This window comes from Syngnathus floridae, chromosome 10, assembly GCF_059516105.1.
Source record: "Syngnathus floridae isolate MCC-2025c chromosome 10, RoL_Sflo_1.0, whole genome shotgun sequence".
In the NCBI taxonomy this organism is placed as follows: Eukaryota; Metazoa; Chordata; class Actinopteri; order Syngnathiformes; family Syngnathidae; genus Syngnathus; species Syngnathus floridae.
The window spans coordinates 1,668,515-1,680,889 of NC_142422.1; the positions used below are offsets into that span (position 1 = coordinate 1,668,515).

The 12,375-nt window shown below is 45.5% G+C and overlaps 1 protein-coding gene and 5 non-coding genes across 9 annotated transcripts in view; 3 read left to right on the top strand and 3 right to left on the bottom strand.

Annotated features, from left to right (window-relative positions):
• The window catches only part of bbs9 (Bardet-Biedl syndrome 9), a 45,783-nt gene extending 33,494 nt beyond the window's left edge, over positions 1-12,289 (top strand). For 3 of the 4 annotated variants that reach the window (XM_088387312.1, XM_088387313.1, XM_088387314.1), the window contains one exon: positions 11,608-12,289. In XM_088387312.1, the coding sequence (XP_088243438.1) occupies positions 11,608-11,882 (275 nt within the window). In that variant the 3' untranslated portion in view covers positions 11,883-12,289. Of the gene's footprint in view, positions 1-11,279; positions 11,446-11,607 lie in introns of all 4 variants that reach the window. The other variant, XR_015860884.1, reaches the window with a different exon arrangement.
• On the bottom strand, positions 6,400-6,472 carry trnak-cuu (transfer RNA lysine (anticodon CUU)). Its single transcript has one exon. It is a non-coding gene; the product is annotated as a tRNA-Lys (tRNA).
• Positions 8,573-8,645, bottom strand: trnak-cuu (transfer RNA lysine (anticodon CUU)). Its single transcript has one exon. It is a non-coding gene; the product is annotated as a tRNA-Lys (tRNA).
• trnak-cuu (transfer RNA lysine (anticodon CUU)) lies at positions 9,059-9,131 on the top strand. Its single transcript has one exon. It is a non-coding gene; the product is annotated as a tRNA-Lys (tRNA).
• Positions 9,438-9,510, top strand: trnak-cuu (transfer RNA lysine (anticodon CUU)). Its single transcript has one exon. It is a non-coding gene; the product is annotated as a tRNA-Lys (tRNA).
• Positions 9,849-9,921, bottom strand: trnak-cuu (transfer RNA lysine (anticodon CUU)). The gene has a single exon. It is a non-coding gene; the product is annotated as a tRNA-Lys (tRNA).
• Positions 12,290-12,375: the final 86 nt, after the last annotated feature.

The window sequence follows — 12,375 nt, forward strand, 5'->3', positions numbered from 1 at the left end:
CCGCCGCCGGGCTTTAACGCGAGCATAGCGTCGTCGCTAATGTCGCTGCCGCCGCATTATCTGATTGGCTATTTTGGGCTCACATCAAATGCTGCCGGCTATTATGTAAACATGTTCCACATATTTCTTATCATTGTCACCAGTGGAAAGTTGAATGTGCTCGTAAGCCCCCGCGACAGCCGCTAGCTCCCGTCGCTGACCTTCAGCAACCTTTGCTAGCGCGGCTTCATAATCTGACTTTGATGCCGGATAAACACCGTAATCCAATCACATTCGACACAAAGTGTAGCGTGGTTTTTAATGCGTGTTGGTCGGCAGCCAATCATTGGAAAACATCGAAAAATATGGAACCGCTAGGTCATGGGAAAGAAACGAAACGGCGAGCGTTATTATTTTGATGAGCACCACGGACAAAGCATACATCCTTTCGGCGAGGGCCGTCACGCTTTGCTCACGTAGCGTACAACACGTAACACGTGTGAAAGACTCGCGTTCAGGTTGTCACTCCTCGGGGAACGGCCGTCAGGAATGAATGGTCTTCCTCTGGGATGCCTGGCGGAGGAAGCCAAACTTCCAGAGTGGAGGAAGTTTAACTTTACTCTGCTGCTGCTTTTTACATCACAAAGTTTTGCCGCTAAGCTAATATTTAGCGGTTACGCTAAATTACCGCTCATTAGATTACTTTGGCAGTTTTTTTTATTTTATTTATCTCATTTATTCATTTTTTATCTATTTTTGATTGAATATATATATTCACCCTTCCTTAGCCTTTTTTTTTTTTTTTTTTAGAATCACTCCAAGTCACAATTTTTTTTTCAGAACTCCCAATAAACTTTCTTATGTAATTGTGGTTTGCTATACGAATATATTTATACACGTGTTGGATATAAGTAAGCTCTCCAAGCAGCCTTTGGAATAAAGCCCCCTTTGTGTGGACATTTCTCAAACCCCCAAAACTTATCTCCACAAGTCCCTCAGACAGCTTGTGCTTTTTTTTTTCTTCCTTCTTCTTTCTTTCTCCACGGCGCACCCACCCAGCCACACATTTACGTTATTACTTATAATTTCGTCACTCCCGTTTGATCCTTAAAACGACAAAAAACGTGCAACAAATTGACTTTTTCGCCCAAATATCTGCTCCATTCATTTTGTGAACGGATGCATTCATAAAAGCGCTCGACGGCCGGCCGCCGTGTAAAGTTTATCAAAGGAGACGTGTCAATTAGCTGGGGGGGACACAAGGCAGAGCCCGAGTTCAAAGTTCAAGTTGGGGGTTATTCGTCAGCTGTCACTAACTATAAAAACTTAGTGTTCCTCCACACACACACGATCTTCATGCATGTGTGCCCGGCCTGACAAATGTGCATTTTCCCCCGCTATGTAAACAATCATGATTCACTGTGACTTTAAAGACATATACCGAGCTAACATATATTTTTATACGCTTGAAAAATGAAGAGCGCTCGCCGCGTAAAATCAACACGATCATAAAAACAATGTTTTGCGGGTTCGCCTTTGAAAGACAAACAAAAAAGGGGGACCACAGGCCGCGCGGTTGTTTATGGATCCTGTTACATGGCGTATTATGTAACATAACATGCGGCAGACATGTTCTGTCCTCACTCCGCACGTGAACTCGGACGTGTTTCATACTTTCGTGGTGTTATCAAACATGTCAAATCATATGACGGGAAACATACGCGGTATGACGGCGAACGCTCCTGTGTAGCGACGGATTATTCCGGAAGGTCTTTTTAGCCAACGTGGCTTTACGTAAAGCCACTCGGGCATTTATTTCATCTCCTCGATATCCATTTAAAATGGAAAATGCGGTGAGGCCGCTTAAGAGTTTGAACTAAGCTAACCCGATGGCCGCAAGTTCTTTTTATAGACGGAGCCGAGCGTGAATTTGAGCGCTTCCTTCAGTGTCAGTTTTGCTCGCAGCCTTGGCGCTGGTTCAAGACAAAGAACAAAGCGCGACCGCAGACGTCAAGACGTTGCCCCGCACCCATCCTGTGTGTGTGTTTAAGTGATTAAGTGCGCCTGTGTGTGAAAAAGTGTGTTAATGTGTTGCTAACTGCTGTTGGCGACATCGTCTGAAGCTAACTGGTGTTAGCGACATGTGTGTGTTTGTCGTAAGGGCCATGTCATGTTTGCTTATTATTATATTTTATTATATATCCGGTTGAGTATAGCAAAAAAAAAAATTGGATAAACAAAGGTGAAGTAAAAACGTTTTTTTTTCCAACAGCACAGTACGAGTATCACTCGTTGAGTACGTACCGATACCAAGTACTGATACATCTGGTACTTTTGATATTTAAGAGTTCTTTGAACACAATGACAAAGAATTGCAACCAAAATATTTCTTTATAATGCAGATAATGTATCAAATTGCCGCAGCATAGCGCCATCTACTGCAAAGGAGGACTAACTCCATGTTAGATTTATTTTACCTTAAGTATCGGTGGCTGATATCTGCAGCCTTCGCAAGATACAGAAAAATAATGCCGATAAGACCGATACTTGGTATTGATACTAATGTGTGTGTGTCACTGAATGTTTGTAACTTAATGTGTGTGTTTGTGCGTGGGTGTGTGATCACAGACGACAAGATTAGTTCCCTTCATTAGGGACCAGGCTCTGCTCCATGGCAAATATTGGACCGTGGAAATCAAACAGTCACACACACACATTTTGAGAATACACACCTGAAACACTCATCTAATGAACTCGTAGTCCTGGACAGGATACTCTGCATTTATTCCGCAAATGGTCGTAGGTAAACACACGTGCACATTAATGATCTGATCCGTGCACACACACTTCACATTGAGCTGACAACACACACACACACACAACACAACGATGCCAAAGTAAACAGGGCCACAGGTTGCGGCTGGACGGCAGCTTTAATTATTTCCAGCGACTAATGAGACCCGATCAGTTCCAGACAGACGCGCTCGCCCCGGCTGAGGCGCATCGCCGCTTCCGTCCGCAAACACCCACGCGACCACCGCAGACGCCGCTGCCACTGCCGCGTGGTTAGCAGCGGCCTGCCAGAAGGCCCCCCGCCATCAAGCGGCCATCTGTGCTCATGCTAACGCTAGTTCTCCTAGCGTGGCTACTTTGCATCCAGCAAGCTAACGACTTGCAGCCCGTCAAATTGTCCGTTTGCCTCCGTGTTTTGGGAAGCAACGCTATCTCCGGGGCGCCATTACACGCTTGAAAAACACAATTGTGTGTGCGTGTGCGTTTCAGAGATGGGTCACGTTGTGGCGGTCGCGCACGGCGAGCCGGTCAGCGCAAGAATGTGCAAATACACACTTGCCCGCCCTCATTTGCATGCGCTTACGTTCACAACACAACCGCACACGCCGCACACGTGCAAAAATGCACACAATCTTTTTTTTCCCCCAGTCACCCACACACGCACACACAGACTGTGCTGTGCTTGCCATTAGTGCAGGAAGTTGGTTTAATGCAGACAAAACTTTAGGCCACGCCCACAGGAAGTTACACTGATAGTGTCAGGCTAATGTGTGTGCGCTTCAGCGCATCTGCACAGACACACACACAAACTAATCTAAGAATAATAGCAGAGTCAATAACAAACACGATCTTTTGTATTTCCGAGCTATTTGAAACTTTTCGCGTTGCTAGCATTCATAGCATGCTAGCATCAACGGACAGATGGCTTGACTGCACATAAAATAACATCAGCAGTTATCCATCCAAAATAACTAGCCAGGAAATGCTTATTTACAAAGTCCGCATTCCCAAAACCAAAATGGCCTCGGCCGTGTTTCTCGACGACTTTCACGTCGCAGTGGAAGCGGTGCAGACGGATTCGCTTCCAATGAGCCGGTCTAGATAGGCTAGCTATAATTACGCCGCCTGTGCGGTTCTTTGTCAAATGGCTCCGCCGACTGCACATTCCGGCATTTTGTGTATTTTTACAACCCCGTAACGCTGCCGCCGCTTTGTCATTTAACCACACACACGACGGGCATAGTTTGGGAAAGTACTTCACTCTCGCTTCTTCGGGATAAAGTTGTGTGAAGAAGACTCAGTATATTTACTTTGAAAATATTTGATAAGTGCCTTTGAATGAACACGAGCGTGCATCCCTCACGGCAGACAGTCATGACGCGATGCTCACTTGAAAGACCAGTATGCTCGGTGTGTGTGTGTGTGTGTGTGTGTGGACAGACAGCAATTAAGTGGGAACATCCCAGTGGGACCAGTAGTGCCGACTCCATCAATCATACCGCAAACCACTGGAATGTCTGCAGGGATGTGCCGGCGTGCGCGCCGCACTCTCTCTCACTTTGTTGTGATGGCTCAGGAGAGTGTGTGCAAGTGTGTGTTTGATTTTGGGAAGCGCACAACCTGACGTGCTGGTGAGCTTAAATGAACTTCTTGAGGGAGTGTCTTGAAAAGGAATAAAAATGGAGGCGTTCGGACTGGTGGAAAAGGAGGCTTTTATTTTTTAGCGCTGCCTTGAAATGACTGAAAAACTTGTTTTGTCTGAAAAGCACAAAAATACATTGTGTATTTAGACAGCTACAGATAGAGACTGTGGATTAGGGAAAGGAATTTAAAAAATGATTATTTTATTAGATTTTTTTTGCCGATTCTGCTTACTTATAAATAGATTTACTCTAAAATAAATAGATTAGGGAAAGGAATTTAAAAGTTGATTTTTTTATGAGATTTTTTTGCCGATTCTGCTTACTTATTACTCTAAAATAAATAGATTAGGGAAAGGAATTTAAAAATAGATTTTTTATGAGATTTTTTTGGGCCGATTCTGCTTACTTATTACTCTAAAATAAGTAGATTAGGGAAAGGAATTTAAAAATTGATTTTTGATTAGATTTTTTTGCCGATTCTGCTTACTTATTACTCTAAAATGAATTAAAAAAAAATCTGAATTTTTTGCTTGCCAATTCTGCTTACTTATGACTCAAAAATAAAGTCATAAATAAATAGAATGACCGTGTTTTGCACCCCCTCCACCCCCAATTCCCGGTCAATTTATTTTTAGAGCCACCAACTCTCATTTTACAGCTGGAATACACTACTTGTACTCATCACAGCACACACATGCAACATTGCTTTCATTGTGCCGGCGTGTGTGTGAGTGTGTGTGTGTGAGCGTGGGGATACGAAGGGGTTAAAGCAGGGAAGTGCTGGAGCCAGAGAGATTGACCCAGACATGACCTGCCTATGAGAACATGGCTGCACGCACACACATACACACACACACACACACACACACCAGAATAAGGACAGAACAATCTCATCATGACTCGTCTTTAACGTCTACTACTAAAAATAAGATGAACTCCACACCTGCGCCCGGATAACAAATCATTCTTATTTTAACAAAACAAAAAAAAAAAAAAAGCCAGGGTTGCCAACAAAACAATTACTTCCCGGCAAACGGCCAATCAGATAGCGGCGCCTCGCCGCTTTGGAAGCACATCAGCCGTGAAAAACTTTCTGCAACGAGCCGCTTGGGTTCATAAGCGGCCTTATATGCTTGTGTGTGTGTGTTGCGGTGTTTTCTCTGGAAGTGGTAACGACTTGTACCCGCCGACGCCGCTCTGAAAGTACCACACTTAGCCGTCATTAAGTCCTAAACGACGTCAGTCCGCCAGCGCCACTCGATGATTTGGTCTGTGGAAAAATACTTCCAAAATTTCACTCCGGAGGATAATCAGACAAAATTGTCGTAATGTAACGACAAAATGGTAACTTTACGGGAACCGACTTCCCTCTCCTTGTCTATATTTGACTTTAATTGTAGCATCTCTACCCCCTCTCATTCCGCCGTCTCCATGGCAACCAAAAACAGCTAACCTTTACTGTCCACCACATAAAGCTGTCATCAGTCGGCCTCATTAATTTTTTTTTTTTTTTTTTTTGGCCGGCACCTGTACAATTCCCTTCCCCGGTCATCACACACACATCTCCACGATCTTGGCAAAGGCTCCAACTCATCAAGTCCATTTGGAAGTCAGGTGGAGACGAGCTAACCGGAGCCAAAGCACGGTGCGAACGTGAAACAGACTCCAGCTGAGCTCATCTGGCCTTTACGTCGCTTCTCTCCGTCCCTCAATAAATAATCCCGCACACACCGGCGTGAGGGAGCGCCCGCCGAGGGCTGTAAAAGCCAGAGATGAATGTGGCGGCGAGGTGAGAAGACAGCTGATAAGACAGCGTGTTAGTCGCTGATGTCATCATGACAAGTGCTTGCCAGTGCAGATGTGTTGGTGGGGGTCGATTGGTGAAATCTGTTATGGACTTTAACATTGCAATTAATGAGGAGGACAAAATAAGATCTTTTAGCTCTGTGCTCATCCAAATGCGTTGCTTCATTTAAAAATGTTACGCCCAACGTGGGGCTCGAACCCACGACCCTGAGATTAAGAGTCTCATGCTCTACCGACTGAGCTAGCCGGGCACATGCTAGCAAGCCAATATTTTTGTCACATGACCCAGCTAATATGAACTTTATAGTTCACGGGTGGGCCTGGAATGTATCCTGCAAGCTTGACTAGCCATTTCAAATATATCTTTGTTAGTTGTCCTCATAATAAACGCTGGTAATGATTGCGTAACACGCTCGCTATAGGAAACCTAGCGCAGGCCGGGTTCGGAGCATCCAAGGCAAACAGAGGGATGATTCTGGCCGGCTTGCGGGAAGGAAGGAAGGAGGGAAGGAAGCAAGTGTAACAGCGAGCAGAACAGGAAGCAATCTGTCTGAACGAGTGAGAAAACACGCGCACGCTCGTCTTCGCCAAGGCGTGTGAACGCTGCCGCGGGAAAGAAAGAAAGAAAGAACGAAAGAGCCCGGAGAGAAATGAAGCACAAATCCACCTCCTACAAGTGTGTTTGAGCAGCTGCTTTTTTTTTTTTTTTGCTTTAGCAAACACCTCCAAGTGGACGCTGGCAAACTCGGCGATACGTACATACAGATGCGCTTCGTTTCTGAGCAAATAACACTTGGATTGTGACAATCTGCTCACCGATGTGTTTTGAAAAGACACACGATTGAATTCGAACATGTTATTACAACAACGTGAAGCGTTTGGCCGGCGATTTTATAGTCGTCCCGGACGAGAGAAAATCCACTTCTCCAAATAAGATGTCAAGTGTGCTTGCTTCAAGCTGTTTATAGGAGTTGCCACTCTCACTTGAAACTTACTAGAAAACTGACACTTAAAGGAAAATTCAAGTTCAACCCGACCATGTGATTACATCTCGGGAAATTCCTCTCGCTTAATGCTAGCATAACATAACCATAGCATAACCTTTGTGTGCCTCTTCTCACTGCTCAGTACTGCCCCCCCATTTTGTGGCGTGACGCGGTACTACACCAAAGGTGTGTAATTTCAAATTTAGACTTGCGAACGATGACTCGTGATATCGGGACAGGTTGGGGGCATTGTATTTTATAATTTATGCCATTATTGAAGAAAATCGTGATGACAGCAGCACATAAAAAAGAAATACATGATATATATTCTTTACAAGACGCTGGTAATCGGATAGGCACCGCTAGACTCATATGCAACTTTTAACGATTTATTGTAAGCCGTAGGAAAAATTCCTAACGCCGGTGTTTTAAACACAATAGCTAACATCTTACAGATGTGTGCGCGGAGAGTCTTGTTAGATTTATGGCACATGGGATAAAACAGTTCTAAGTTAGATAAATAAGTCATATACTATGGATGTGTCTCGCCCACTCTCGCTCTCTGCGGGACACACTGCTGTCTTTGTTCCCTGTGAGCAAACACACACACACATTTCATCGGATTTTTCTTTGAAAGAATACGCGGCGTATCCTTCGGGCCACACGTGCGCCCGCTAAGCGCTCGCATCCTTTCACACGGGCGGCAAACAAGCTTAAAGCAGCTCCTCATAAATAAGCGTCAAAGTGTCAACGCCGCTGACATGTTCTCGTATCGCTAACCGGCCGCGCGCTAGCGGGATTAGCTCGGAATGTACGCGCTTCCTCCCACCGTCCGGGCATCCCCCACCCCATTTTGCCCCCCCCTTCCCTTCCATATATCACTGAAGCAAACTCTCTGGGCCTCTAATCACGGCGGCAGACTTTCCTGATGATCATTACCAACTTCCCAAGTCCATTTCTCATTTTCCACATGAGCCAAATGACGCTGCTTGGACAGCCGGCGAATGAGACATGATAAAAGAAGGCATTGAGCTGGAGCTCGCACACATATTTAAGTACAGTTGCTCTCCCATGACCAACTCCTGTACCTGGAGACCTCTCCGTCTCGGACCCCCCTCTGCGCTTCCGTGTTTGTGTCTGTCTGCCTCGGCGACTCGCCCCAATCGGACCGTGTCGGTGAAGAACGTGTCCGTGAGAACAAGCATGGCAGTGAAGGAGAAAAAAAAAAAAAAGTGTTCAATTGGTAATTGTAAAGCTTGAGTCAATGGTACATTGATTTATAAAGCACAAGCAGAGCTGTTGTTTTTATTGTAAGGTCAATGGGGCCTGTTCTTTGAGCGACATTTGGCACGATCCTAAAACAAGCACCCAACGTGGGGCTCGAACCCACGACCCTGAGATTAAGAGTCTCATGCTCTACCGACTGAGCTAGCCGGGCTTGTTGAGCACTCGGCAACCTTTGGACAGTGAAACTGGATCGTGAGTACGGCCAGCCGGTGTTTGATTCCAACAATTGTTTAAATACTCATGGCTTGCCAGATAAACAGTGTCACAATTCTTTTGGACAACTTCCTGTGACTGTTTGCTCTCATTTATTTACATGCATACTTTGGTGTCATTCTGCAGGTGAATGCATGCTTGGATACGTGTGTGTGTGTATGCGTGTGTACATATGCATTTGATTTATGGCCGAATCACCGCCAGGCTTCGGGAGTGCTCAGATAAACGACTAAACTAACAATAGCGCCTGTTTTAAATGCTCGTGTGTCGCAGTAACTTTTAAGTGTTACAATACGCAGGAACACTCGTGAAAGTTGCTATCCTTAAATTATGGTGTGCTGTCAATCACAAGCCCGGCTAGCTCAGTCGGTAGAGCATGAGACTCTTAATCTCAGGGTCGTGGGTTCGAGCCCCACGTTGGGCGCTCCACTTTTCTTAATGATTGATTGTTCGTGTCAAAGCAGAACCTGCTTTCCGGACGTGGATGTTCTCCTCAAGCGGCTTCACTATCCCGTTTTTACTTATTTCCAACGACTTGATATATTTTGAGCTTTGTGTGTGTCTTCCCGGTGTCCATGGCAACAGTGACGCTGTTAAGTGGAGTCAAGAAACGCAGGATGTGCAAAGAATCTTAATAGTTAAACAGTGGAGACTTTGTTTTGTGTTTACATGCGCTTTGAATCAAGACAACAAATAAATGTCGGTCGCCATTCACTCTGATTCCACACAAGCCCGGCTAGCTCAGTCGGTAGAGCATGAGACTCTTAATCTCAGGGTCGTGGGTTCGAGCCCCACGTTGGGCGCTTGGCTTTTGGGTGGACGTTACCATATTAACCCGATATCCAAATAGACTTACATAATCAGAAAGTTGATTATGTGTGACAGGTTTTATATAGCCCAATTTCATAGTCACAAAAAAAAATCCATTTTAAACAGACCACCGTACAGTTGTCTTCATGTTGGGGTGCTAGCAGGGCGTTTCTGTCCAGAGAGAAAATATCCCTCAAGACCGCGGGAATGAATTTGCCCACTAAACCACACCCAGCCGGCTCGCTGGCCAGCAAGCATTGAAGCCGAGCTCTTCAGTTTCGCTCGCTGACATCTTGTGATTTTTCCAACCAGGATTTGTTCAAAAACATCTCGCCCAACGTGGGGCTCGAACCCACGACCCTGAGATTAAGAGTCTCATGCTCTACCGACTGAGCTAGCCGGGCTTGTTAACAGATGTGGATGTCCATCAAATGCTTCTGCTTCATATGCTGTGAAATGAGAACTCTGCTACAGAAAGAGTCCTGAAATAGATCTTGAGTGATTGTGAGACCAGCCATTTTGTAGCTTTCCCAACATTTAAACCTAAATGACCCACAAAGTCTTCTCATTTTGGCGGCGTCATGACATTGACCAAGATTTCCATCTTTGAGCTCGTTTGCAGCGAAGGAGAGATGTGGAAATACCAACTATGACGGGAAGCTAACGGCTAAAACTAACATCGGAGAGTCCGTAGCTGGGAAAACGTTGGGAGCACCTGCGAGGCCGTCCGTCAACTGCAAAGTTTTTCTCCGGGGGAGCGTCCACAAACATTGACGTTGTAAAACAAGATGGCAGCAAGCGACAAAGCGCACGTCTGTAGACTAAACACTTTTTTTCCTCTCCTTTGCGACACCGAGGCGCTGAGTCGGCGTCGGGAAACCCAGCCTAGCGTCGTTCCAGTCGCCGGGCGGCATCTCGGGAATACGGTTATTATAACGAGCGGCCGAGGTGTTTCATTTTCCCTAACACTGAGGTCTTCTTGTCCTCCATGTCAGCTGCTTATGATATCATAATTATATCTTCCGAATGTACGCGACATGACAGACTTTGTGTGCTAAGCTAAAACACTCCGGCTTCATTGTCACCACCGTTATTTTTTGTTCCCGACTGAGAACGACAAAAAAACAAAACACGGCAACAATAGTCGCGGTGCGTATGAGATGGGGATCTGCGGATTATCTGTGGTGCGTTCAAGGCCCGCATGTTCCGCTCGCTCAGGCCTGTTAGCAGCGCCGCATTCAACTGCACGCAGCCGTCGTCAAAATACAGGCGGCTGCACACATCGCCCGCAGCGAGCGTCCACGACATTGTCTGTAAAAAATCTGATGTTATTGTTATTTAGATAAAAATGTTTTGCTTGTGTTTGCATCAAAAAAAACATGGAAAGAGAACATTGAAAAGAAATGATCGCACATTAAGTCGCAATATTAGGGAAAGAAAATCATGCACACACAGAGAGGGAGACATCAGTCTGTGGTCTGTAAATGTTCTCATGGAGATAAGAAGAGCGTCTCATTGTAGGCAGACAACTATCCTCTTATCATCTCATCCCGCAGCCAATCCAAGCTGCCGCTAGTGTGTGTCGTGTGTGTGTGAGTGTGTGAACATGTGTCTTGGACGGAGGGTGGAGAGCGGGCTGGCTGGGGGTCCTCCAGTTAAGTGGCGGTGCTTTGTAATGCAACAGGTGCTGTTGTCGCTCAATTTGTCCGCATGCTAAAGAGTGTGTGTGTGTGTGTGTTGTGTGTGTGTGTGACAACAAAAGTCAGAGCTAATCCCATCTGAGAGGCACTGCGACGGCTCGTCTGAGGCGCGACAAAGGGCTCGTTAGCATTCCCAGCGCCCGTCTGAGGTCACATCATAAACGAGCTGGTGTGGCCACATAATGGATGTTGAAGCGGCTCAGCAAGAAAAGTGTGCCGACATTTCTGGTAAAGCGTTAAACTGCTTTCGCTCCGACTGAAAAAAAATAAAATAAATTGCCCGTCTTTTCCAGTATGGAGTCCCTCAAGGTTCTATCTTTGACCCAGTTTAGTTTTCAATCTAAATGGGGACAAGTGTCCCCTCCTGACAATGTCGTCCTTGTCATTCAGATAAAGACAAGAAAGTCTCCAGCGAGCCATCAGAGGGCGCCGTCAGAGAAGAGCCGGTGGGGGCGGACGAGGTGAAGAAGAAGGAGTCCTCCAAGGAGAAGAAGGACAACAGGAAGGAGTCAAGCAAGGAGGCCAAGAAGGAGTCGTCGTCCAAAGAGAAGAAAGAGCGAGACAAGGAGGCGGGCAAAGAGACAGGAGACAAAAAAGTATCCAAAAAGACATCTGCGAGCAAAGTCAAAGAGAAGAAAAAGGACCCTGAAGCTGGAGAGGCCTGAGGATGAGGTTTGAACCCCGAACCTCTTTCCTAACCAGAATTGACGAAGGACTCGCACCTGAGATAAACAATATCATGGAAGTAATCGTTAGCATTTGTATCTTAGATTTTATATCGACCAAAAGTGTCGACCTTCCACCAGGAAACACTTTATTTGAATAATGTGAGCTCAGGGTAAAAACCGGTACCCATGGCAACATGGTCGCGTTTGTCAGCTAGCATGTTAGCGTTAATGTCGTTAGCGCCGACGCACAGGGGAGAAACAAGTTAATGAAAGCCAAAAATAAGAAGGCGTGGCAGGGCTCTGAAGCATTTTGTAACATAGGCAATGTTTTTTTTTTACGTCTTTGTAGATAGAAAAGAAAATGTCATTAGATAGAAAACACAATAAAAGTCAATTGAGACACTTTTGCGTCTTTTTTTTACTGCTCACTTTTTTTGTTCTTGTCTTTACATGTTTTGTTTTATTATTTATATTGAATTCATCCTGCGCT